The 25,136-nt window shown below is 38.1% G+C and overlaps 1 protein-coding gene across 3 annotated transcripts in view; it reads left to right on the forward strand.

Moving 5' to 3' along the window:
- Ca13 (carbonic anhydrase 13) overlaps positions 1–25,136 on the forward strand; it is an 82,959-nt gene that overhangs the window by 17,579 nt on the left and 40,244 nt on the right. The window contains exons 5-7 of one of the 3 annotated variants that reach the window (XM_075971557.1): positions 157–219; positions 825–980; positions 12,091–12,497. In XM_075971557.1, the coding sequence (XP_075827672.1) occupies positions 157–219; positions 825–980; positions 12,091–12,195 (324 nt within the window). In that variant the 3' untranslated portion in view covers positions 12,196–12,497. Of the gene's footprint in view, positions 1–156; positions 220–824; positions 981–7,110; positions 9,144–12,090; positions 12,498–25,136 lie in introns of those variants that run through there. The other 2 variants (XM_075971556.1, XM_075971558.1) reach the window with 2 other exon arrangements.

Consider the following 25,136-nt stretch of genomic DNA (forward strand, 5'->3'; position numbering starts at 1 on the left):
TGTCCAGTAGAAGAGAAAGTTGATTCTAGAACAGTGGCTGTAGGCTTGAGCTGATTCTGGCTTTTAGAACATAATTAAAATTTAAGGACAGAAATGGAGTACTTGCACTAATTTTCTATTATAACTATTTCTGTTTTGAAATTTTACATCTTTTAGATTGGGGAACACAATCCCCAGCTGCAAAAGATCACTGACATTTTGGATTCCATTAAGGAAAAGGTAAAATTAATTACTATTACTATTTGTTAGTGACTAATAGCTTCCTTCTCTCCTGAATTCTTTTACCTTCTTTTGAAATCTTACATATTAGACATGTGTATCCTGCTTTCTTAAAGCAAGATCAACTCACCAGACCAAAACTGCAGAACAAATTTCCTGTCACTTTTCTTTCTAAAGGGGCAAAGAACCTAATATTATCTAAAAGAATCACCAATAAATATATGTAGATTTATGTTCTTAATACTATAATTTTAGAAATAAGACTTAAATTGTAACTTATTTAAAAGACTACTTATGTAAAATAAAATTATTTTTTTTCTTGACCTGGGACCTCGCTACATAGATCATTTAGAGCCCAGGCTGACCTTGAACTCATGATCCCACTGCCTCTATCTCTTGACTGCTAGGATATAGGTATATGCCTGACTCTCTTATTCTTCTTAAATAAATCTGTAGAATTTGCTACTTTATCTGGTCTTTTCTTGGAGTAAGACAGAGATTTGTTTTACCAAAATATTAATGAATGATAGTAAGTAATCACACAGAATTTGAATGTGTGTGTGTGTGTGTAATTTTTAATCTGTAATGTTCTTTTTCTTTCCCAGGGCAAACAAACCCGATTCACAAATTTTGACCCCCTGTCTCTGCTTCCACCATCCTGGGACTACTGGACATACCCTGGTTCCCTGACAGTTCCACCTCTTCTTGAGAGCGTCACGTGGATTGTTTTAAAACAACCTATAAACATCAGCTCTCAACAGGTGGGATAATTCTTCCAAGTTGATTGTGATGTTATCAAAGCAAACTGCTAAATCATTTTTTAATGCTATTTTTATTTCTGCCACATTTTGGAGCTTGACATTTTCTTGCATTAATTAGGTGAATGGTTGGACTAGGATTCCTGTCTCCTTTACCCTCTTCCTCTCTCCTTCATTCTTTCTTCCCACCAGGTCTTTCTAAGTAGCCTATCTTAGCCTTGAAATCAGGATCTTTCTGATTCAGCCTCCCATGTTCTGGGATTATAGGCATGTGTCACAATTCGAGGCTAAGGGTTTCGAAACTCTATTAATTGACCTTTTGTGTAAGTCTTTAGTCACTGCTCAGAAATATTATGTTCTTAAACTTTAAGCACTTCTTAACCTGTGGGTTGTGATGTTCACAGAGGTCATATATCCGATATTTACATTACTAGTCATAACAGGAACAAAAGTATAGTTTTAAAGTAGCAACAAAAATAATTTTAAGGTTGGGGGTCAACTCAACAAAAGGAACTGTATTAAAGGTTCGAAGATTGAGAGCCACTGTCTTTAAGCTGGTTGAGTGTGAAACATAATTTTGAAGGCTTGTTTATTTGCTTTAGTTAGTTTTGTTTGTTTGTTCTCTCTTTGTTTCAGTTGACATAGAAACAGTCTCAGACAGAAAGGACAGTTAGTACAGAGACACCTCAAGAAAGGCTACCCTCTCCTCTCTCCTCAGTTCCTAGACTACTGCTCCCACATTTTTAGAAGTGAACACTGAGATCAGTATCAGCCCGGCCCCCTGAGACACATGTATGCCCGATATCAACCTTCAGGAGGCAGCTCTCCTGTCACATGTTTCCACTGTGGTAATGGCAGCTGAATTTTGGCTTTTGTTGACAGAACTTTTGTGGGGCTGCCTGAGGGAACATTACTAAGAGGTAGCTCTTATCTGTACCCTCCTTGGTAAAGCATTTATTCAGACATTTCTTTGTATTGTTCTATTTATCTTTCAAAGGGATAGGGGATCAAATTAAGGGCCTTGCTCATGCTTCAGTCCCTCCTTTCCGTCAGAGTAGGTCACAGGGTTGGGAGTCTCAGGATGTCCTAAGTCCTCCGAAATATGTTCCTCAACATTATGTTTCTCAGACAAAATCTTTCGTCGGATGTCTGTTTAGCTCTTTTAAGTTAGGCATTGCAGCAGTAGGTACAGTTATTTTTGCAGTGAGTTAGTATGCCTTTCTGCACTAGGCCTGTGTGTTTGCCTGGCTATGTGTTCTCCAGCTTGACTCCATCAGGTTAAGTCTGGTTTAGCTTTGCAAGGTCATCTCAGGCCAAGTTCTCTCTTGGGGGTGAGCACTGAAATTGTATTGAGTGTTTCCCCTTATTGCTTTGTACTTAGGGTTACAGACAAGAAACGACTTAGTGTATAGTTATTAAAATACTTCATGAAAGTTTGGATAAAATCCAGGCATGAAAGTGATGGATAAACTTTTGTTTGTTTTGGGGTTTTTTGTCCCACACATGGGGGAAACAGCAATTCAGTAGACTGAATTGAGAATGCATTAGAGCCCTACACTTGAAAGAAATATCAGAGAAGATGCTTCTTGGGTGAATTGTGTCTTCAGAGAAAATGCAGAGAAACTTTAGGCTCTTTTGTCTGCCAGCATGACACTCCAGGAGACCAGAGAGAGAGCGAACCCAGCAGACTCTGAGGGGACCCTGGAAGCTGCTCCTCCAAGCTTAAATGCTGAGAGCATGTTTGAGAGACCCAAACAGACTAACACCATCACCATGATCACTGCTCTGGAAGCAGGGGACTCACATCTGTAATTGTGGTTCTCAGGAGGCAGAGGCTGGAGATCGCCTCTGGTTTGTGACTTCCAGGTCAGCCTGGGCTACAGGGTGGAACCCTCTCTCAAATGAAACAAACAAAAAAAAAAAAGCATGTAAAAGAAAAGAGGAAGGCGAATTCTCATGGATGCTATGACTATAGACTAACTCAAGCTGAGAAGCGATGGGTAAAATAATTCACTATCAATTATCAATATACTAAGATGGCATAGAAAAAAAAAAGAAAAGAAAGTGATGCATAGATACACATGCACACAAAGCACTCCTATACATTAAACTAACAAGTAAATAAACATTAACAATCCAGGAGTCCTATGAATTTTGTTCATCATCTAATGAAAAAAAAAAGACCTGCTTCTGAGTCAGTGGCCTTATAAATGGGGTTACTTCTTCCTTTCACTTGCTAAGTTGCTTTTAGTCATTTACTATACTTGAAAAACTTAGTTAAGTATTATAACTTCAAAATGGCTAATGGCAGGTGGATAATGTTTCCCTTCATAGTTCAAGAACATCTATATTCTTTAAAGACACTTGAAATTAACTTTCTGTTATTGTTGTTTTCTTCAAACCATAAGTGATTTAGACAGGAACATTATAAAAATATTTAATGTAATTATTTAGTCAGAATAAAATGAACCTTATTAACCTTGTAACTCCCAACAAAGTTGCATATTATAACTGCCTCAACTGTGGATTCACTGCAGTGTTATGTTTGAGGTTCATTGAGCTAAAATTGCTAATGTGACTTTTCACAGATGACAGCATGTGAAAGAATAGCTTCATTTTAGAGCTCCCATGATTTGGCAGTTTCCTTCGAAACATTAACTTAAAATAACTACAGCTAGAACACTATTAGATATTTTAATCTTTACCAGCTGGAAGGAGACATTTAATGACCATTCGAATTACTATTAAGATTTAAGGAATGAAGGAAAAGATATTTTTAAAATCCAGTTTCAACTTATTCATAAGGAAAGCAAATTCTAAGACAGCCCTATTAGGGGCCATTACACAAGCTACTTAATTAGGACTCCTTCCAAAATGCCAAGGTTGTTAAAAGCAAAAGGAGACTGAGAAACTAACAAGAAATTTTGAAACAGTGCCTGTGGATTTGGCTTTGTGACAGAGTTCTTGTCTAGTGTCCTGCAAGACCTTATATTCAATACCCAGTGCTGAAAAAATAGAAGAAAGTAAATAAAAGTCATTATTCGACAAAACCAAAGGCTGTCTGAGTACAGAAGTTTCTCATCAATGATGCCAAGCTGTTGTCAGAACAATAGATATGAAAAGTGAACCATAGAATGTAATACATAATTAATAGCAAAGTTGAGTCAGAGATATGTGGGAAATATTTATAGTCTCTTTGTAGTAGTTACGTAAATCTAAATTTTTCCTAAAATATAAAGCTTATAAAAATGCAAAAGAGTTCAGTTGCTCAGTGTTTTATATAGACAAATATATTATTGATTTAAAGAATTACTCAGTAAAAATAATTTTTTAAAACATTTACTTTTTAAAAAGTTTTAAAATTTTATTTTTGGTTTACTGTATGTATGTGTTCTAGTCAAGTCTGAATTTTTTGGAATCACCCTAGTCTTGTTATTTAGGTGTTCTGAGATTACCGTCAGCATGGTACCTGCAGATGTAGATCTGTAAAGATCTAGAAAGGTTAGTGGGGTGGCTGTGGTCTAAGACTCAGAAATGATGCTGAAAAGTGTACACTGTATGCCTATTTAAGAGAGGCACATTCTGAAATGTTTAGACTGAAATGAATCAATGTTCAGAATTTGCCTCAAAGTCATCTGGATTGAATTTATCCATATTGGGTTTCATGTTCTAAGTTGATGAGGATGACTGATCAACAGAATCGCCATATATGGACTGCCCATGCATGCTTCAGCATTTGCCAGGGCATAAATTTCAAACTTCATTCAATTCATCTGGATTAAGCAAAGAGAGACCAGGTAGGAGTGTGGATTGTGAACCGAGCATATGTTGGTGGGTGAAACATTCCTGCTACTTTATTAATGTTTACATGATAAAAACTAAGTGAAAGAAGATTAAATTAATTTTTTTTAAAAATTGATGCAATTTACTTTTGTGATAGTTCATGATTTAGTTGATAAATTTAGTTGATATTTGTTAGAACATGCTGGTTCCTCTTGAGATTGTCATTACTGAGATGGGGTAACAGGAGATTGTTGATAAGTTTTTGGGGAGATTCAATGAAACAATGTAATATAAAGCACTTAGCATGGTGTCTGAATCTCCATGTTCCAGAAAGGAGGTTATTTTCATTATTACTCACCTTTGGTAGGCAGCAGAGAGTTCTTAAAGATGGCTGAGCACATCTATGGCATAAATGTAGAGGACTTTGCGAAAAAGGATTTCATCTTGCTGAGGTTGCTACTCATGGAAACGAAGACCTTAGTAGTGAAGCCCAGGAAACCAGCAAAGCAGGTCATACCTACCTCAGCCTCCAGGCTGTATGGAGATGTATCTGCCAAGAATGGGTGGGTGCTGAGTCAGTATAGTGAAAGAGGAGCAAGTTTCCTGCCAGAATGGGCCTGTGCCTACATGAGGGGATAAGATATCTGAGCTAGCCAGCTAGTTCATGAAACCAAAAGAAACTAACCTCAGCAGGGCTTGCCAGGTCTACAAGGCTAAAAGCTAAAAGCCTAAAAAGATTTGTTCAAATACTGTGGGTACTTTTTTTTGGGGGGAGGGAGGTGTCAAAAGTCAATGGTTTAACATACTTCAGAGTGAGTTTTAAAAGGGTGTAAGCATATGAAATAGCACACACACGAATTCTCAACACGGACCATAATGTGACTTGCAGAAATCATCCTAAGCCTAGGCCAGGCCAGGCAAGCATGTTCTCAGAAACATGATGATGGTGACGAAGAGAGTACTGAGACAGGCGTAGGACTCATGGCAAATGAGCAAGCTGGCAGAAGAAAGTTCTATTATAACATGCAATTCTATACTGATGAGGTTAAAAGGATGCAGAGGTAGGGATTCATTAACAAGCTTTTAGATGAATTGGTGTGTGTGTGTGTGTGTGTGTGTGTGTGTGTGTGTGTGTGTGTGTGTAAAGCAAAGACAAAGACAGGTCTTCTAAGCAATCAGTGATGTCACTAGGGAGGTGCATTGTCTTAGAAGGCTCATTCATTACTATTTTGAGGTTGAACTGCATTCCCAACACCATCACCTTGACTGGAGTTATGACTAGGATTACATTAGCCTCTGTTACTGAATTTCATCACCGATTCTTTCTCATAAGTCTTATCTGTTTTCAACTAGAATGACCCACTCTAACATAAATGACTATTCATAAGTTGTAATAATTTATCTCTTTATTCCCATGTCTGGACTCCTTAAAAAGACATGCTGGAATATCATTTGTAAAGAAAAGATCTGCTTCTAAATGGGTGATCCTGTATCTACAGGCCATACTTATAAGCTACTGTGTTAATGGTGAGAGTTTCTTTCTGCTCTTCTTTCCTCCTGGTAGATACTATACAGGAAATGAGGGGATGGAAGCCTAACTGATGTGGCTCTGAGATCAAGGGACTAAAACTGTATAGAGAATAAAGGCTCTCAGTCTTAAAGTTTACCAAATTGTCTTCATCAAAATACAGCAAAAATCAAAACAAACGGCAAACCTTATTCTAATAAGCAGTTCTTTTTGTAGAGCATGAGGTTAGGATTACTCAGGTAATTTATCCAGTCTTTATTTGATCACTGTAGACTTTTGCAAAATCGTAGTAAACAATATTAAACTTCCCCAGATTATTGGAATTTCATATCACATTTATAACAGGCAATGTATATAGAACTCTGAAACAATTGCAAGTACTATGTAAAATTATGTTTATTGATATACAAAAATGCTTATAGCATGTATTATATGGAAAAACAGATTTTAAACATTAGGTACGTTTGAGCATATTTTTGTAATAAAATATGCCAGGTGTGTATTAGAGAGTAGAAAGGGGTCATATGGAAAATGGCTCTGTGAATATCAGTCTGTACTATTTAGAGCACTTCCTACTTTTACAACTTTTATCCTCAAGTAAAGAATGTTTATATTCTTAATTTCAGATCTATCATTTTTTTGTATAGTGAAGTGAACCTAGCAGAACTTATGATCTGTAACATGCAACTTAGAAATTTAGCTTTGCAATATTTTTAGATGCTGGTAGAGGACAGATTATAACTCTTTTATCTTTTCCACACAGCTCATTAAGTTCAGTCTGACTTTCTATGGTGAAATTAATTCTGCTCTAATTTTCAACAGCTGGCCAGATTCCGTAGCCTCTTGTGTTCAGCCGAGGGCGAGACGGCAGCTTTTCTGTTGAGCAATCATCGTCCACCACAGCCCTTGAAGGGCCGCAGAGTGAGAGCATCCTTTTACTAACAGACAGAGCATGGGTGCAGCAAACAGAACAGAACAGACTTTCCTACTAACAACTTTTCTAGACTTTTAAGTTTAGGGGTTCCACTTTCCCAGTGGCTTTGGCACCACTGAGAAAACTGGAGCTGAACTAACTTAGCTCATTACTCCTAGATTTACACTAACACATATCCAATTGGTAAATATTGTTTGGTGTATATTGATATCACACAGTTCACCTGCTTCAGCCTTCATGTCCATATGGTCAGCCTTACAAATTTCAGACTGTACTAAAAGTTTGTTGTGGCCTTTAGCTGATTCTACCACATTTTAAAAGTGTTTGCTAAAAACTTTAAATTCACTTTGAAAATGGTATAATTCCCAAGCAATCAGTTCTTATGGTTTTTATATTTTTCTTATTAATCAAGACTATATATGTTCTTTAATGCATTTTTCTCAAGCTCTCATTGTATGTACTATGATAAAGTATACTACATGAGACACACAGGAATTAAGATAAAATAATGTACTTACTTTTTTGATCAAAGAAAATCCTACAGTTTTAGTGAGGAATTCTTCAGGATATAAACAACTATTTAAAACATTATTTCATATAATTCATCCACCTAAGAATGTTAATGACCATCAGGGTGATGACTGAAATATTGTGTGGTAGTGTTGGCTGCCTCATGGCAGTAACCAGTTCAGACTGTCAGGTTACACAATACCGCTGCAGCAGAACTGCCCTGAGCTGGTGAACAGGTTCCATATATTTGCCTTGTGTTGTAACAGAGCAGGGAGATATCTTATATCCATTGTTTTTTCTGTCAGTGGTGAAAAAACAAACCGAGTTTCACATAGATGCCAAAGCCATCCAATGCATTTTTCTAGCAAAGCTCATTTCTCATTTGTTACTAAGTCTCTTAATGATTGAATAAGATGCCATTTGGTAATAATTTTAACCTGTTCTATCTGGAGAGGTTTCTGTTTGTATTTGGTGAAGAGGATGGGTGCCATGTTTCTTTTTCTTTTTCATTATGAAGTGACCCTATCATTAATTCAATACTCATAGTTAAGACTTGAATATTTGTTACACTTTTGCTATTTTCTGAGAAAATGTTGCTGGGTTTCTTAATTTCAATGATTTTTTTTCAGATCTCTCTCATCTTCTAAATATAAAGCTAATTTTTGAAAATGTTCTTTGTATTCTTCTTGGTAGAATAACTTCATTTTGAGAAAATTGTATGAGTCTACTGTCATATAAGACAAGAGTCTGAAGATTAGACTGGACACCTCAGCCATTGTTTTTTTCCTTTCAGGGTCTAACTTAAGACTTTAAGGAAGACCCTTCTGCCATACATATTTAATGAGTTTCATAGTTATAGGATTTTTGATAATTTGGTAGCTGTCAATCTACCTGAGATAAATACAGCCAAATAAATTAACAATTAAAATAGGATACCTCTTGAAAGTTTTTTAAAGGTAATATTTATTACTCTACTTTTTATAGTCCTATGCCCTAATAGTACCAGGGTTGGGTGGGAAGATGTTTCTTTAGTTGAGAAACACGTGCTGGGGAGAGTTCTGTCAGAGAAAGAGTCTGTTTTATCATGTTTTGGACTGTGAAGGTGGGAGCTCCAATGGCATCCAAGAGTCATATTTACACTGCAGCATGGTGTCTGCTCTGTGATGTACATTTCACCACAGTGGGCTAAAACTAACCACATAGCACTGGTTTCCTTGGAGATCATCTGCTTCTGTATATCTCTTGGAGGTATATGGTTGGTGCTCTCAAACTGTCATAGTAGGTTCTTTCAATAGAATTGCAAGTTACTTATGTGGATCCCTTGTTTCCCACATCAACTATTTTTGCTTGTTAAGAATTTTGTTTTATAATTTAATTTGAATCAACTTTAATAAAGAAAACAAGAAAAACACTTGTCAGTAGCAAGGCTTTGTATATGCAACAGATGGAACTGGATTGTATATTTTAAACTACTTATAAAAAGAAATAATCTCAAATTACAAAAACATTTCAAACACAATGCAAAGCAAAACAAAACCATGTCCCCTGAAATGTTTTAAAAGTAAAATGTTATCCCAAGTCCTTACAGTTTCAGTGTATGCACAATGATAACTTCATGCTTTGCAATGGGAGGGAAGAACACAAAATCCTCAATGTTGATCAACATAAAATATTCTTCATTGTATTGAATTAAATGGATATTTCTCTGGAGTGGCTGGAAACTCACCTTTGACTCCCTGAAAAGGAATTATACTAACAAGGAATCCTCCACTCCTGTCGTGGGTTGAGAGAACTCTTCCTGACAGAGCCTCATATTTCCTTGCTGTGCTCCCATTAGAGCAAATCACCCAGTAGGAATGTGTGGGTTTATTAAACATTCTTTTTCAGGAGTTTGTTTTTAGTACAAGTTATTCTGAGTAGAGACTGTGCTCACAGCAGGGGAATCAAAGAAAGTCTTGGGGAGTATATGTCTTCCCAAATTCAGAAGGACTCAGCCCTAAGGTTCTGATGGAAGACGTGACTTATTAGAAAAAGTCAATGAAGGTTTGTCTTTTGATGAGGGCCTCTGTAAATAACTACCTTTATGCTCTCAATTCTAATCATCTGTGGTTGACTGGTGATGGAAGTAGTTGGAGGCATAGGGAGCCGCTGCGGGCCTCAGCTACACATACATAATAACTTAGAATTGAAACAATATGACATGATGACCGTTTCCCTACAGAAACATACACATTACTCAGTATTTCAAATATAACATGATAATGATTGGAATTAATGCCAAAATTGATGGAAAGTGCAAAACCAAATCCAAACAAACAAAACCACAGCATAGGAGAAAAACGAGATTACTAAGATCAGTAAACCTCCACATTTCCTACTGGATGTCAGTATTCTCTGTGGTAGTCTAGGAGCAACGGCCACACATGAAGTTAGGTAGGCTTGAAGACCATCATCATCGTTACTATCTTCCTCCTAACCACAACCTTCTGTTGACAGAGGTTTCATTCCCTCCTGGTCCTGCAGCTGCTCAGTCCCAAAGAAATACACAGACACCTACATTAATAATAAACTGGTTGGCCTATTAGCTCAGGCTTCTTATTAATTAACTCTTCTTTCATTAACCCATAATTCTTGTCTATGATAGCCACATGGATTGGTACCTTTATCAGCGAGACATTCTCATCTGGTGTTCTCTGCATCTGAGTGATGGCTGTAGATTGAGCCTTTCCTCTTCCCAGAATCTCCTGCTCTGGTGACCTTGCCTATACTTCCTGCCTATATACTGGCCAATCAGCATTTTATTAAACCAATATAAGTGACAGATCTTTACAGGGTACAAGACCTTTGTCCCACATCAACCTCTATTTTTATTCATTGAGAGGTCCAGCTCCTCTCTGGAATCCTGTTTGAGGCACAGAAATATGGAAAGCACTTTAGATTTCCCCAGTGGTGGCACCTGTTGGAGTGGTCCTTTTTTATGTCGGATTGGAAATCTGAAGAGGTCTTCAGACTTTGTCACATACCTAACACCCATTGGAAATTCAACAACGACTTTACTGGATGTCTTATGTACTAATTACTGTGCTAGATATAAAGATGACTGAGAGGTGATTGCTGCTCTTAGACAGTCCAGATCTTCCAAGCTCTAAGGACAGATATAATCAATATAAGATACTAAGTTTCTTAATTTGGTGTACTTATGTGGAGAAGATGGATCTAAGACTGGAAAAGTCAGGAAAGTTTTCAGGTAGAATGAGTTTTGAATCATTCATTTTCTTCTCTTGAGACTTTAAAAACTGGTACATAGTATGGACACATCAAGATTATTTTGAGATTGATGGAAATTTCAAAGTAACTAGACTAATGGTGGTGTTTACTGACTCACACAATAAGAAAGAAAAAATCCAGAGGTTGGGCCTAGAGAGGATGCTCAGTGTATAAGAACACTTGTAGCTCTTGCAGAGGACCTGGGTTCACTTCCCTGCAACTTTATGGTTGTTCACAACCACCTGTAATTCCAGTTCCAGGAGAGCTGATGCCTTATTCTGAATTCTGGGTCGCAAGGCACACACGCAGTTCACAGATACATGTAAGCAAAATATTCATACACATAAAATAAAAATAAATATATTAATTTTTTAAAAAATTTAAACATTAATCTGGCTTATGTAATGGCCAAGTCCAAGTTAGCCATCATTGTACAATCATTCCCCACTCTGTGAACCAAACTAGTGCCAAAGGACAGGTTCTATGTCCACAAATATTAAAACGTGTCTGGCCTAAATTTTCCTTCTCAATATGAACCAAATCACCAAAACCAAGGGAAGACACAGCTCAGGAGAAGAGATGTCTGTCTAATCTTATCCCATTCTTTCTTAGCTGCCTTTGAACTTATTCAGTAAACAGCACAGATTGCTAACCACCGTAGTCTATGGATATATCACTCAAAAAATCACCAATGTAATTCCAACAGGCAAGAAGCTGAGGCAGAGAACCATTACATGTTTGAAGACAGCCTGGCCCTACATGAGGAGTTTTCAGGGAGAATTGGCAGGGAAGGAAGAAGGGTAAGAGAAAGGAGGAGCAGAAAGTGATAGGATGAGAAGGAGAGGAAGATGGAAGGAAGAGAAGCAGGGAGGGATGTAAGGAAGGAAACAAATATTTGTTGACTACCAGTAAATGAACACATGGATGAAAATAAATGCTTGGATTAGGTGAAAGCCTAGCATAGTTTGCAGTGTATCCACCCCTCACCCATGAAATACCAGGTGCTCCAGATTATTCCACTGAGAACAGAAGCTATTTGCTGTCTTGGTGATTATGAAATCATTCCAAAAGAAAGCTTTGCTCCCGCCTAGGCCACCGATCTTGAAATCAAGCCTACTACTACCCTCTGGACAATGAGGAAAGTGCCACAGACCAGCAGTTTGAGTTGTTTGCTGACCTCTGGGAGCATCCTCTGAAAGCAGGCTCTCAAGTCAAAATTACAATAATGACAAAATATTGTTTTGTGTTTAATTGTTTGATATGTGTGCTTCTAGTTAAAGAAATGTTGGCAAAGAATGCTGATTTCTCAGTACAAATCAGAACTGCAGAAACAAACACTTTTGTATATTATTATTCACCAGTATAAAGTCAGTCTCAAAACACCAGGTGCTCCTTTTTATGTTATGTTTATTATCTTTATGACCAAAGTGAAATAATATTTACCTTACTCTAAATGGATAACTATGAAGATTTTCAGAAAATAAAATACAAATGATAAATGTAAACATTTGATTGCCTTTTTTAATTTATTCTATCTCTGTATTTAACTAAGAATACGAAGCCCTGAATGATGAAATACTATTAAGATGAGAACATTATATTATGAGAAATAATATTAAGATGTTATTAAAATGTACATGCATTCCAAGGTTCCACAGGTAGGTGTTAAGACTAGTTTAACAGGAGTTGGGTATGTGGTTCAGAGATTGTTAAGAGCACTGGTTGTTCTTCAAAAGGACCTGGGTTCAACCTCAACACCCACAGGGTGGCTTATATTGATTATATTATCCAGTACCAGGGATTAGACATTCTGGCCCCTGTGCTCACCTCCCAAGCATGCATTTGGTGCACAAACATATTTACAGACCAAACATCCATATACATAATTAGACAAGCAAACAAACGCAATAAATTCAACACTGATTTGACACCATTATGTAATAGAGCATAAAGAACACAAATCATTACTGTGACATTTGCCCACAGAGTAAGTCATAAAGAAGCACAATTGTGATCCCTAAACCAAACTTCAGAAGCAGACACTATGTCTGCCCTTTCTTACAACTTTCCAGAGGCAATAATAATTCAAAGCCCCAGTTTTTGTATTTTTCTAGCGGAAATAATCAGTTCCTTGATAAATAATAAGATATTTCTAAAAATCTACTTCCTAAGTTTGTTTACTAAAGATTTTCTGAAAAAAATCAACTAAAACAAACAGATTTTATTGTTCTATAAATTTACATACTAGATTGGAAAATTAAAATCTGCAGGAAAGAGAGGAAATAGACATCCTAACCCCAACATGCTGCAATTATTAAAATCAATACATACATGCATTCTAAACAAGTTTTCTCAAAAAAGATCCAAACTACAAAAGGAGAAACTTTTTATTTACTAAAAGCAAAATGTTTTATGGCTGCCATAATAATCAAGATAGTGTGAAGCCTAAACTCAATAACTACTACTGTAACCAATATTTTTAAAGTGACCATGAAAATTAAATTGCCTTACTGCATATTTTCGAGCTACTAATTGAGATATATTTTAAAGGTCAAAATTGACTTCCAAGAAGCTGGGACAGAAGTTATCAAGGCTACATCTGAGCAGTATTCACAGAAGCCATCAGTAATTAGTCTTCTTTGTAAAAAACTTCTTCACAACTTTGTTAAAACTTAAAAATATCTTTGTTTCTGTTTGTTTGTTTGTTGTTTTTGGTTTTCCCATTCTTCACATAAGCTGATACTGGGTCTTGCTGATGAAGATGAGTCTGCATGATCATCTCCAAACTTTCTCTGAGCTTGGCATACCTGCCACTGCTCTTTCCCTGTCAAGACATCATTCCATGTAGGTCCCATTATTACAGAAAAGAATGCAACAGACCAAGAGATGTCCCTGCCTTCCATCCATTTCTTGGAAACATTGTCAGTGAGTGTAGAAGTAAGTATCTGTCCTGCCCAATCCTGCAGCTATGCAGTCCCAAAGAAATACACAGAAGCTTATATTAATTATAAACTATTTGTCCTATTAGCTCAGACTTATTATTAACTACCTCTTACAACTTAAATTAACCCATAATTCTCGTTTATGTTTAGCCATGTGGCTTGTACATTTTCTCAGTGCAGCATCCTCATCTTGGCTCCTCTGCATCTGACTGGTGACTGCATCTCTGCCTTTCCTCGTCTCAGAATTCTCCTAATCTGGGAGCCCCACAAATACTTTTTCCCTGGCTACTGGCCAATTAGTGTTTTATTAAACTAATGTGAGTGACAAATCTTTCAGTGTACAGGAACATTATCCCACAGCAAGTGAGAATTTACTTTTTTGAACCTTGGCAACCATTACACAATCTATTTCCCCTTTTAGTAAACTGATGGTCACTTCCAGTGACTTAGCCTTTCCTTCCCCAATGTGCTTTCCAAGAAATTCATCCGTCTGTTTTTCTGGAGTAAAAACGAAATTGAAATCTCAAGCTGTAACTAACCATTTTTGAATGTCAGTGTGACACAAGTGTGGCGTTTACATGAAGAACTCCTATGTTCTGAAGTTCAGCAACTATCTTTAGAGAAAGCCTTGGTGAACTGAGTTGGTAGATGAACTACATTTTTCCCCTCATGAAGCATTATTTCTGACAGCAGCTGTCAAACTCTGGATATCCAAATATTTTCTTAGAAATGAAAAACTAATACTGCTTCTTTAAGGTAGACAACAAAGTGTTGATTGATTGATAGAGTCTGAGCTCTCCAAAGAAAACAGCTTGTTTCTACCTTTGTAAGCTTCTTAATCATTAACAATACTTTTCACAATCAACTTCCCTTAATTGACAGTTCCTTAATTGTACACTTGAACACATCCACTCAAAGTTTTCAAATTTGAAGGTCATTTTTACTTATGGAAAATTTCTTAGTTCCACTCTTATACATAATATAAATAGTAATGTCTAATTCTTAATGCTATTTTACTCTTATATATGATTGCTACATTTACGTGTAATGGGTCATGATGTTTCATTATGGTATTCAAGGATTGAAAACAATATTGCTTATTCAATTTATTGAGTGAGTGAAAAAACTAATACTAGAGTTCATTAGTCAGCGTTCTCTAGAGAAACAGAACTTATTATGAATCTCTCTCTCATATATGTACACATATATGCATATATACGAGAGTGATTGAAAGAGGGAGAATTTATCATAATGACTTACAGGCTGTGATTCAGCTAATACGACAATGACTTGAATAGAAAGTCTCAGAATCCAGAAGTTGCTCACTCCATGACACTGAATATCTCAGCTAGTCTTCAGTAGATGCTGTTGCAGGGGGCTGCTTGTTATAGTCCCAGCCACCCAGAACCAAAATAAAACAGAAACAATATTATTTAAAACACTGCTTGGCCCATTAGCTCTAACTTCTTACTGGCTAACTCTTATATCTTAGTTAAATCCGTTTCTAGTAACTGATGTATTGCCATGAGGCTGTGGCTTACCAGGTAAAGTTCCGGGAGTCTGTTTCTGGCAGGCCACATGGCTTTCTCTCTGACTGTGCCTTCATTCTCCTAGCATTCTGTTTCATTTTTCCCACCTAGTTATGTTTCCCTATGGCTCTGCTAGAGACCCAAAACAGTTCCCTTATTAATCAATGGTATTCACAGCATACAGAGGGAAATGCCACATAAAGATGCTGGAATCCTGAAGAGTAGACTCTAATAGAAGGAATGGACTTGTAAACAAGGTGAGGCAAACAGGCAAAGAGAAAACGCTTCCATCTTTCATGTCCTTATATAAGCTTCCAGCCAAAGATGTGGTTCAGATTAAAAGTGTATCTTCCTGCCTCAAGATCAGGGTAAAGGCAAGTATCCTCTTACCTTAAAGGTCTATACCAGAAATGAACCCACCCACTTCAAATTAAGCAAAAATTCTCTCTCAGGTGTGCCCTCCATTTCTAAACTTCAGTTAGTTTCCGATATAGTCAGGAGGACAACCAAGAATAATGACCATCTCAGAGAGAATGAACTAGTGTGTTAAAAAGTTTCCATACAGGCAGATTCATCATTTCTTCCTCTAAGTTCATTCTGTTCTCAGCCAGGTGGGATGTAGATGACAGACACCCACTGAGAAAATCACAAGCCAGCACATCATATTCTGTGACTAAATGGAGATTTTACAGACATGATGAGTTTTGCAGACAGATTTCATGGTTGATATACTACATCCTTAGATCCATGAAAATCTTGCAGCCTTAGTCCCAAGTGGTCTCCATGCATGTACCTAACAGTGTTCTTTTATTAAGGCAGAGTGTGTACGTTTATCTCTCTGTCACTCATCACATTGAGACTCAGACTTCTTTCCTCGCATACATTGCCACTCTATTTACTATGAAGTAGATGCTTTTATGTGCTCTCAGTAGAAATGACAAGCTATATTGGTTCTGTCCTCACAATGAAAGGTTCTGCTAATGCCATGCCACTACACAGAAGCACATGCATAGAGCTGTTTGCTTGCTAGCCACAAGAATTCGAGGTGTGAGCCCTGGTGATTCTTTTCCTTAAGGCTTCCTTACCAGTTATGAGGCAAAGGAATATAATCTCTCTTTTTTTACTGTGAAGATCCACTTCATGTTTTAATCCCACTGAAAGAAGTAAAGACCATTACCCGATATTTTTTAGTCAAATTAAGCAAGCTTTATTTTCTGTCAGACATGACTGTCTCCATGAAGTGGGGTTTGAAAGAAAAGCACTGAACATAGAAGAAAGTGGGGTTTATATAGCTAACACCTCTTCTAATCCCCCCTCCCCCCAAAAAACCCAAAACTGCATGGCTAGTGGGTTTTCAGAGGAATTATGGTTACATAGAAACTTGGCAGAGCATCTCAAAATTATTTTGCAGACTACTTTATCTTATCAGGGTGAGTTTAGGTCAAGACTCAGGTATGAACCAAGTCCAATTCCAGGAAGGTTGAAGTTACAGTCAGCTAAAAATTTTAGACATGCAAACTTAAATTTTATATAAAACAGAAATGAACTTATTTTGACCTTGCAACAAGATAGCTACTGATTTTAGGATGGAATCAGGCTGGTTCATCACATGTCCATCTGAGCAAAAGTTCCTTGTCATGTACATTGCCAGAAGAGTTTCCTTGCTAAGATTCAGTGAGACTGAAAAGTTAAGCCATAAGTAATCCTCAGAAATAGCTATTTCAATAAGCTAATATTGAATATCTCAGAATTCTTGAATTAGTCCTCATAGCTTAGTTAATGTTTATTACAAAGGCATCATTTTATAGGAAAACCGTCTTAAATGACTTGTACACACCTCATAGATATATAAGTGTTTCTGTGTCTTCATGTGTTATCTGAGATAGATCTTCTAGTTGCTTTTTATCTACTCCTTTCCAGCCTGCTCTCTCTCCTCCCTCCCTCCCTCTCCCTCCCCTCTCTCTGTCTGTCTGTCTGTCTCTCTCTCTCTCTCTCTCTCTCTCTCTCTCTCTCTCTCTCTCTCTCTCTCTCCTCATTCTCTGGCTTTTTTTTTCTTTCTCTAGTGCCACAACTCTATGTATTATTTATGTAAGCAGGTAACACCTATTTTTTTTTATCTCTTTTTCTTGAAATTTGAACACATACCCACTTACCTATGGAATGGCCCCCAAGATCTTTGATAATGTCTGTACCCCTAGCTCCTCTCTGGAAATGTCTCACAGTCTTCTTCCCCGTTTTCTCTCAAACCTGTATAGACTGCTCTAGCAAGCTCTGTTGATGCTGCCTAATGTGCTGCTGCTGCGGTCTCCACACAGCAGCCAACAGGTCAAAGTTCTTCACACTGTGGAGCACCATGCTGTGACTTCCTGCCAGAGAAAGTCTTGATGATGACTTGGTGAATTCTTCATGATTTGAGCACCATCTGCCTCGAATCCACCCCCCCCAGCCCTATCCACTGAGTTTCTTCATCAACATTTCTTGTTTTTAGAATGTCCCTTTTCCTATTCCCTTGGAGCATTTTTCTCCCCACAACTCATCTAGACCACTTTCTCATTCTTTCTAATACTACTTCCTCAAATGACTTTTTCCCAGACATGGACCCTGCTCCTGAAGATATATTTTTGCCTTTTTCTTTAATTTTTCTTACCCCACTTTCTTATTTTTCATCATACAATAAAATTAATATCATAATTTAAGTATTTTCCCTTCCTCCTCCCCTTTCTCCCAGTCTCAATGTCTATCTGCTCATTCTCTCACTCCTTTTTCTTCCTCTCCCTATTTAAGAAAAAAACTTTTTATTGATTCCTTATGACTTTCACATCATGCATCCTAACCCCATCATCTTCCTGTCCCTTCATACCTGCTCTTTGCCCTTGCAAACCTCCCCGCAAAAAGTAAAATTTAAAATACAAATGAGCAGTCCTGGGTGGAAGCTGTAGTGTGACATAGTATACGTTTTAGTTCATCTTAGTTGTAAGTAGTTATATCAATGAATCACTGGTCTGGTTCAAGACTTCTGGCTTCTGCTACACCATTAACCCTGGATCTTCACTGGGAATACTTTTAGGGTATCTTGTTGTTTCATGCCAATCCTACAGTTTTGGAGCCACAAGTCTGACCCCTTCGCATGTTCTAGCAGTTTATAGATGAGGTGGATGTTGCAGTGAACCAACTTATAGCCCTGGTTCCGGACTGATCAGCCTGCCAGGTTTCCCTCATTGCCAATACCAGGGCAAGTTCTCCGGCACTGCCCCAGCTAGTTCACACAAGACAGCAGGCAGCAGGACGTGAGGCCAATTCTCCTGCTCTTACACCCATACCCACATGACCAGGGAGAGTTCTACTGTTTTGCTCAGCTGAGGTGCAGGGCCCGCTCTCCCGAGTGCTGCAGTTGGTGAGGGGCAAGACCAGCTCTCTCACTCCCAAGCTTCTGAGGCCATCTCTCCCACCTTGCACAGAAGGCAAGGGGTGGGGGCATCTTTTCCCCACATATGCCTTCACATGGCAGACAGGGTGGGGGTGCAGCTCTCCTGCTCTCACACCTTCAGGGCTGACTCACTTGTGCCCCTGCCAACAGAGTCAGCTCTAGTACGCTGCCCAGGTGAGATACAGGGCCTACTCCCCATGTGTTAGCTCTTCTGTTCTTCCTGTCTCTAAACAGGCCAGTGGTTTTATTTTCTTAACTAGTGTTCTAGAACCAAAGTACATGACAAACATTATCAGATTCTTAGTTCAAAGTGGTTTATAGTCATTTGAAATAGCATATAGATTGTTGTATAATTAAATTTCTGTTAGTTTTGTTCTTCTATAGATAACTGGATATAGAGCTAAAATTATATGTCAGTTTTGCTTGCTTGTTTGGAACCTGTTTGTTTGGCCTTGAACTCTCTAATGATTCCCCTACCCCTTCCTACCAGTCACGTGCTGGTATGTGAGGTCACCCCCACCTCAAAATATACCACAGGTTTAAGTTGTTATTTCAGCAATCATTAACATAAGTTTACAAACTATTTTCAGTATTTTCATTACTTTGAAATGCTGTGGATGTTTTTTTACAACATAACAAACACATTATTTCCTGACACGATATCTATCAAAACCGCATCATGATGAGAGACGTATTTCGAGAAGGGATCACAGGAGAAGATGAGAGAGGGATAAAGTAACTCTTGCACAAAATGAGAATATGGATGAGAAAATGAAGTCTACCTGCAGTTAAGGTAACATTAACAGAAAAAATATCAGCTTTAAAAGAAAATATCTTTAAAAGAAAAAAGAACAGTACATGGACCTCCATGTTCCATCCTCATTTAGACCAGAAGGTGGCACTTTTGGCTTATAAAACTGATAAACTCAGGCTGCTGGACCTGCTAACAAAGAAGGGGAGAAGGCTAATTCACCACTTGGTCAGTTCACATTACTAGCCCCTTCAAAACATTATTTCCTCTTTATTGCTAATAACCCTAAGGAATGTCTCACGTATCCATATTAGTAACTCAGCTAGCTTACACTTAGTGTCATAATTTCTTTGTTCTCCTTTCTCTCCCTCCTCCTTCTGCCCCCAGGTGCATCTCCTCACCAACCTCCCCAGGGAGCAGCTTGCCACCTGTTCTAATACTCCTCTGGGTGCTGTCCAGATCCCTCTGGACTCTGTTTCTGCAGCTGCCGGGGAGGAAGGGAGGAGAAGGTTGAAGAATTTATCAACAGTAAACAGCCTGAGCAGCCTCTGCGGGGGGTGGGGTGGGGAGCGTTTTTAGGGAGCAGCCTTGGGTGACGTTAATGTAGGGGGACCCATCATCTGCACCCCTCTTACTTCATAATCGTGTCCCAGGTTTTCTACAAATGGGCATGAGACTTATCTTTGAGCCCTGGGCTGAGGGCCTGTAGGCAGTTCTGTCCTTGAATGCCAAAGGCTCATTTATCAAAGGCTTCTTTCTGGCTCTCTCAAGGGCTGCTCTCACCGCCATTCTACTGTCTGCCAAACTGCATTCCTGTCCATTCAAGGCAGCAGGCACAGTTAATGCTGGTCACTGTTCTCAGCTCCTGCCTTTCTCTCGCTCAGGACAACAGTTCCTCCGTCAAAGTTCAGAGACTACTCTTGCTAAGCTTCACTGTTCCCCCGGGGTCCCATCTACACACTCATCTATCCATCCACACAGTACTCTTCCTTAAAAGACATTTCTAGAATTAGATAAAGCAAACACGCACATTTTCTGGGAACCTGATTATGATTGTGTAGTACAGAACCCCAAGAACCCAAAAATGTCTTTCACATGATTTGGGGGACCTTTGAGTTGACCTAACTTCCCCTCAAATGAGACATCTGAGGCCAACTATTAGCACCATTGATGGAGCTTTTGAATATTTATTTATTTTCTTACTTAGTAAGTAAATAGTTTCTTTTTTTAATGTGTAGGGGTGTTTTGCCTTCATATATGTTTGTGTATCACTGTGTGCCTGGTGCTATTGGAACACAGAAGAGGGTGTTGTAGTCCTGTAAAAGGAGTTACAGATGATTGTGAGCCATCCTGTGGGTTTTTGGAATTAAACTGAAGTCCTCTTCAAGATCAGTCAATGCTCTTAACCACTAAGTTCCATCTCCAGTTCTCTGATTGAATATTTTTAAACAAAGTTAATAAGTGTCTGTGACAGAAATACTGATTCTTTTTTGTATTACTTAAAAAAATGTACCAATGCAAATCCCCTCCCCACCTCCCAGTTTTCTGAGAAATCGCCACACTGATTTCCATAGTGGTTGCACGAGTTTGCATTCCCACCAGCAATGGATGAGTGTTCCCTTTACTCCACATCCTCTGCAGCATAGGCTATCATTAGTGTTTTTGATCTTAGCCATTCTGATAGGTAGAAGATGGTATCTCAGAGCTGTTTTGATTTGCATTACCTTGATAGCTAAGGAAGTTGAACATGTCCTTAAGTATCTTTTGGCCATTTGAAATTCTTCTGTTGAGAATAATTTTTTAATTAGGTTATCTATAATTTTAATGTCTAATTTCTTGAGTTCTTTATATCATAATTGTAGATCAGTCCTTTATCTGATGTGTGGTTGGTGAAGATTTTTTCCCATTCAGTAGGCTTCCTTTTTGTCTTATTGACTGTGTCCTTTGTTATACAGAAACTTCTCAGTTTCAAGAGGTCCCATTTATTTATTGTTTCTCGTATTGTCTGTGCTACTGGGGTTATATTTAGGAAGTTGTCTCCTGTGTCTATGCATTGAAGGCTACTTCCCATTTTCTCCTTTATAGGTTTTTGATGACAGTTTTTATCTCCTCACGGCTTATAGGTTTATTTAAATTGCTCACTTGGTCTTGATTTAATTTTGGTAGATACCATTATCTATCTAAAAAATTGTCCATTTCTTTTACATTTTCCAATTTTGTGGAGCTAATAATTCTCTGAATTTCCTTTTTTCTTTTCTTTCTTTCTTTCTTTCTTTCTTTTTTTTTTTTTTTTTTTGGATTTTCGAGACAGGGTTTCTCTGTGGCTTTGGAGCCTGTCCTGGAACTAGCTCTGTAGACCAGGCTGGTCTCGAACTCACAGAGATCCGCCTGCCTCTGCCTCCCTAGTGCTGGGATTAAAGACGTGCGCCACCACCGCCCGGCTTTCTCTGAATTTCCTTAGTGTTTGTTTTATGCCTCCCTTTTCATTTCTGATTTTGTTGATTTAGATGTTCTCTCTCTGCCATTTGATTAGTTTGGATAAGGGTTTGTCAAACTTGTTGATTTTCTCAAAGAACCAGCTCTTTGTTTCATTGATTCTTTGTATTGTTTTCTGTGTTTCAGTTTTGTTGATTTCAGCCCTCAGTTTGATTATTTCCTGTCTTCTACTCATACTGGGTGAATTTGCTTCTTTTTTTCCCCTAGAGTTTTCAGGTGTGCTGTTAGGTCACTAATGTGAGCTTTCTTCCTTTTCTTTAAGTGGGCATTTAGTGCTATGAACTTTCCTCTTAGCACTGCATTCATAGTGTCCCATAGGTTTGGGTATGTTGTGCCTTCATTTTCATCAAATTCAAGGAGGATTTTAATTTCTTTCTTTCTTTCTTTCTTTCTTTCTTTCTTTCTTTCTTTCTTTCTTTCTTTCTTTCTTTCTTTCTTTCTTTCTTGACCCAGGAGTGGCTCTGTAGTTCAGTTTTCATGAGTTTGTAGGCATTCTGGGAGTAGTATTGTTGAATTCTAACTTTACTCAATGGGGATTCGATAAGACACAGTGGGCTACTCTATTTTTTTTTTTTTGTATCTGTGGATGTTTGCTTTGTTACCAAGTATGTGATTAATTTTAGAGAAGGTTCCATGAGGTGCTGAGAAGAAGATATATTCCTTTTTGTTTGGGTGGAATGTTGTATAGATGTCTGTTAATTTGATTCATTACATCTGTTAGTTATCTTATTTCTCTGTTAAGTTTCTGTCTGGCTTATCTGTTCATTGCCAAGAGAGGAGTGTTGAAATCTACTATTAGTGTGTGGGGTTTGATGTTTTTGTAAGATTTCTTTTATATATGTGGGTGCTCTTGTATTAGGGGCCTAGATATTCAGGATTGAGACTTCATCTTGATGAATTGTTCCTGTCATGAGTATAAAGTGTCCTTCTCCATCTCTTATGATTGATTTTAGCTTGAAATTAATTTTGTTAGATATTAGTATAGCCACACACACTTGTTTCTTAGGTCCATTTGATTGAAAAACCTTTTCCCAATCCTTTATTCTGAGGTAATATCTGTCTTTGAGGCTGAGGTGTGTTTTTTAAACGATAGAATGCTGGATCCTGTTTTCATATCCATTCCCTTAACCTGTGTCATTTTGTAGGTGAATTGAGATCATTGATATTAAGCTATATTAATGACCAGTGGTTGTTAACTCCAGTTATTTTTCGGAAGTAGTGTTTGTGTATTTCTCTTCTTTGGGTTATGCTGGTGGAAGGTTATCAGATATCTGTGTTATTGTGTGTGTAGTTAGTTTCCTTGTGCTGAGGTTTTTTTTCTAGTACCTCTGTAAGGCTGGGTTTGTGAATATGTATTGTTTAAATCTGTTTTTGTCATTGGATATCTTGTTTTCTCCATCAATGGTGTATGAAAGCTTTGCTGGGTATAGTAGTCTGGGCTTGCATCCATGGTCTCTTAGTGTCTGTAGCACATATTTCCAGGACCTTCTGCCTTTCATGGTTTCTGTTGAGAAGTCAGGTGTAATTCTGATAGGTTTACCTTTATATGTTCCTTGAACTTTTTCCTTTGCAGCTCTGAATATTCTTTTTTTATTCTGTATGTTATGTATTTTGATTCTTATATGGCGAGGGGATTTTTTTTTTATCCAGTCTACTTGTTGTTCTGTAAGCCTTGTGTACCTTCATAGGGATATCTTTGTTTAAGTTGGAAAGTTTTCTTCTATACTTTTGTTGAATATATTTTCTGGGCCTTTGAGCTGGAGTTCTTCTCCTTCTACCTCTATTATTCTTAGGTCTGGTCTTTTCATGGTGTACCTGATTTCCTGAATGCTTCTGTTAAGAATTTGTTGGATTTAATGTTTTCTTTGACTAATGAGTCTGTTTTCTCTATAGTATCTTCAGCGCCTGAGATTTTTTCTTCTCTCTTGTATTCTGTTGGTTATACTTGTCTCTGTAGTTCCTGTTCATTTATCCAGATTTTCCATATCCAGAATTCCCTCAGTTTGTCTTTTCCATATTACCTCTATTTCAAGTCTTGAACTGTTTCCTTCACATGTTTGATTGCTTTTTCTTGGTTTTCTTGGGTATTTTTGAGGGATTTATTAATTTCTTCTAACTTTTTGTTTGTCTTCTCTTCCATTTCTTTAAGGGAGTTTTTCACTTCCTGTTTCATAAGGTTACGTTTAAAGTTGTTTTTTTCTACTTCTCATGGGTTAGGATGATCAAGTCTTCCTGTTGTGTGTCTGTCTGCTGGGTTCTGGTGTTACTCTCTTACTTTTTAGGACGTTGAAGACTTCTTGCATTGGTGCCTACATATCTCTTCCTTCAAATGAGGCCGGCAGTATCTTGACATCTTGGTCCAATCCTTGCTGTCTCTTAGGTCCTCTCAGTACCGAGCAAGCTGTGTAGCAGGGTTTCAGGGAGCTTGCTGGGAACAAGTTGGGTTGGGGCAGGATGGGCTGAGGGATAGCAGGGAAACTCCCTGCTGGCGGAGAGAAAAGCTGAGGGAGCTGGGGAGGGGCCCCTGGTTTTTCTCCCACATTGTGGTCCTTGGGAGTGGGGTGTTTGGCTGTCAGGTCGCAGAGCTGCTGCTGACTCACCTATTAGGTTCACTCAGTATTGGAGCAGGCTGTGTAGCAGGGTTCCATGGAGCTTGCAGGGAACAGGAGGGCAGACATACTGATTCTAACCAAAAGGACGATGGGTAAAACCCAGTGGCTAGCAAACACCACCACATTTCTTAACATCTCCAGGCCTCCTAGAAAGTGAGGCCTGGAGATGTTAAGTGTTATCGATGTGATTCATGCACTTCCTGTCAACTTACAGAAGGGAAGTTCTTAAAGGAAACATCACAGTGCTTGAGATGCTTCTGTGATATGTGCACATGTGCATGTTGCCAATCAAGGAGTTCCAAGAACATTCTGCTGCCAGATTCCTTTAGGGACTGATACTAGGTGACACTGCTGACATTCAGTGCATCTCAACAGATGAT

Source organism: Microtus pennsylvanicus, chromosome 5 (assembly GCF_037038515.1).
Source record: "Microtus pennsylvanicus isolate mMicPen1 chromosome 5, mMicPen1.hap1, whole genome shotgun sequence".
Taxonomy (NCBI): Eukaryota; Metazoa; Chordata; class Mammalia; order Rodentia; family Cricetidae; genus Microtus; species Microtus pennsylvanicus.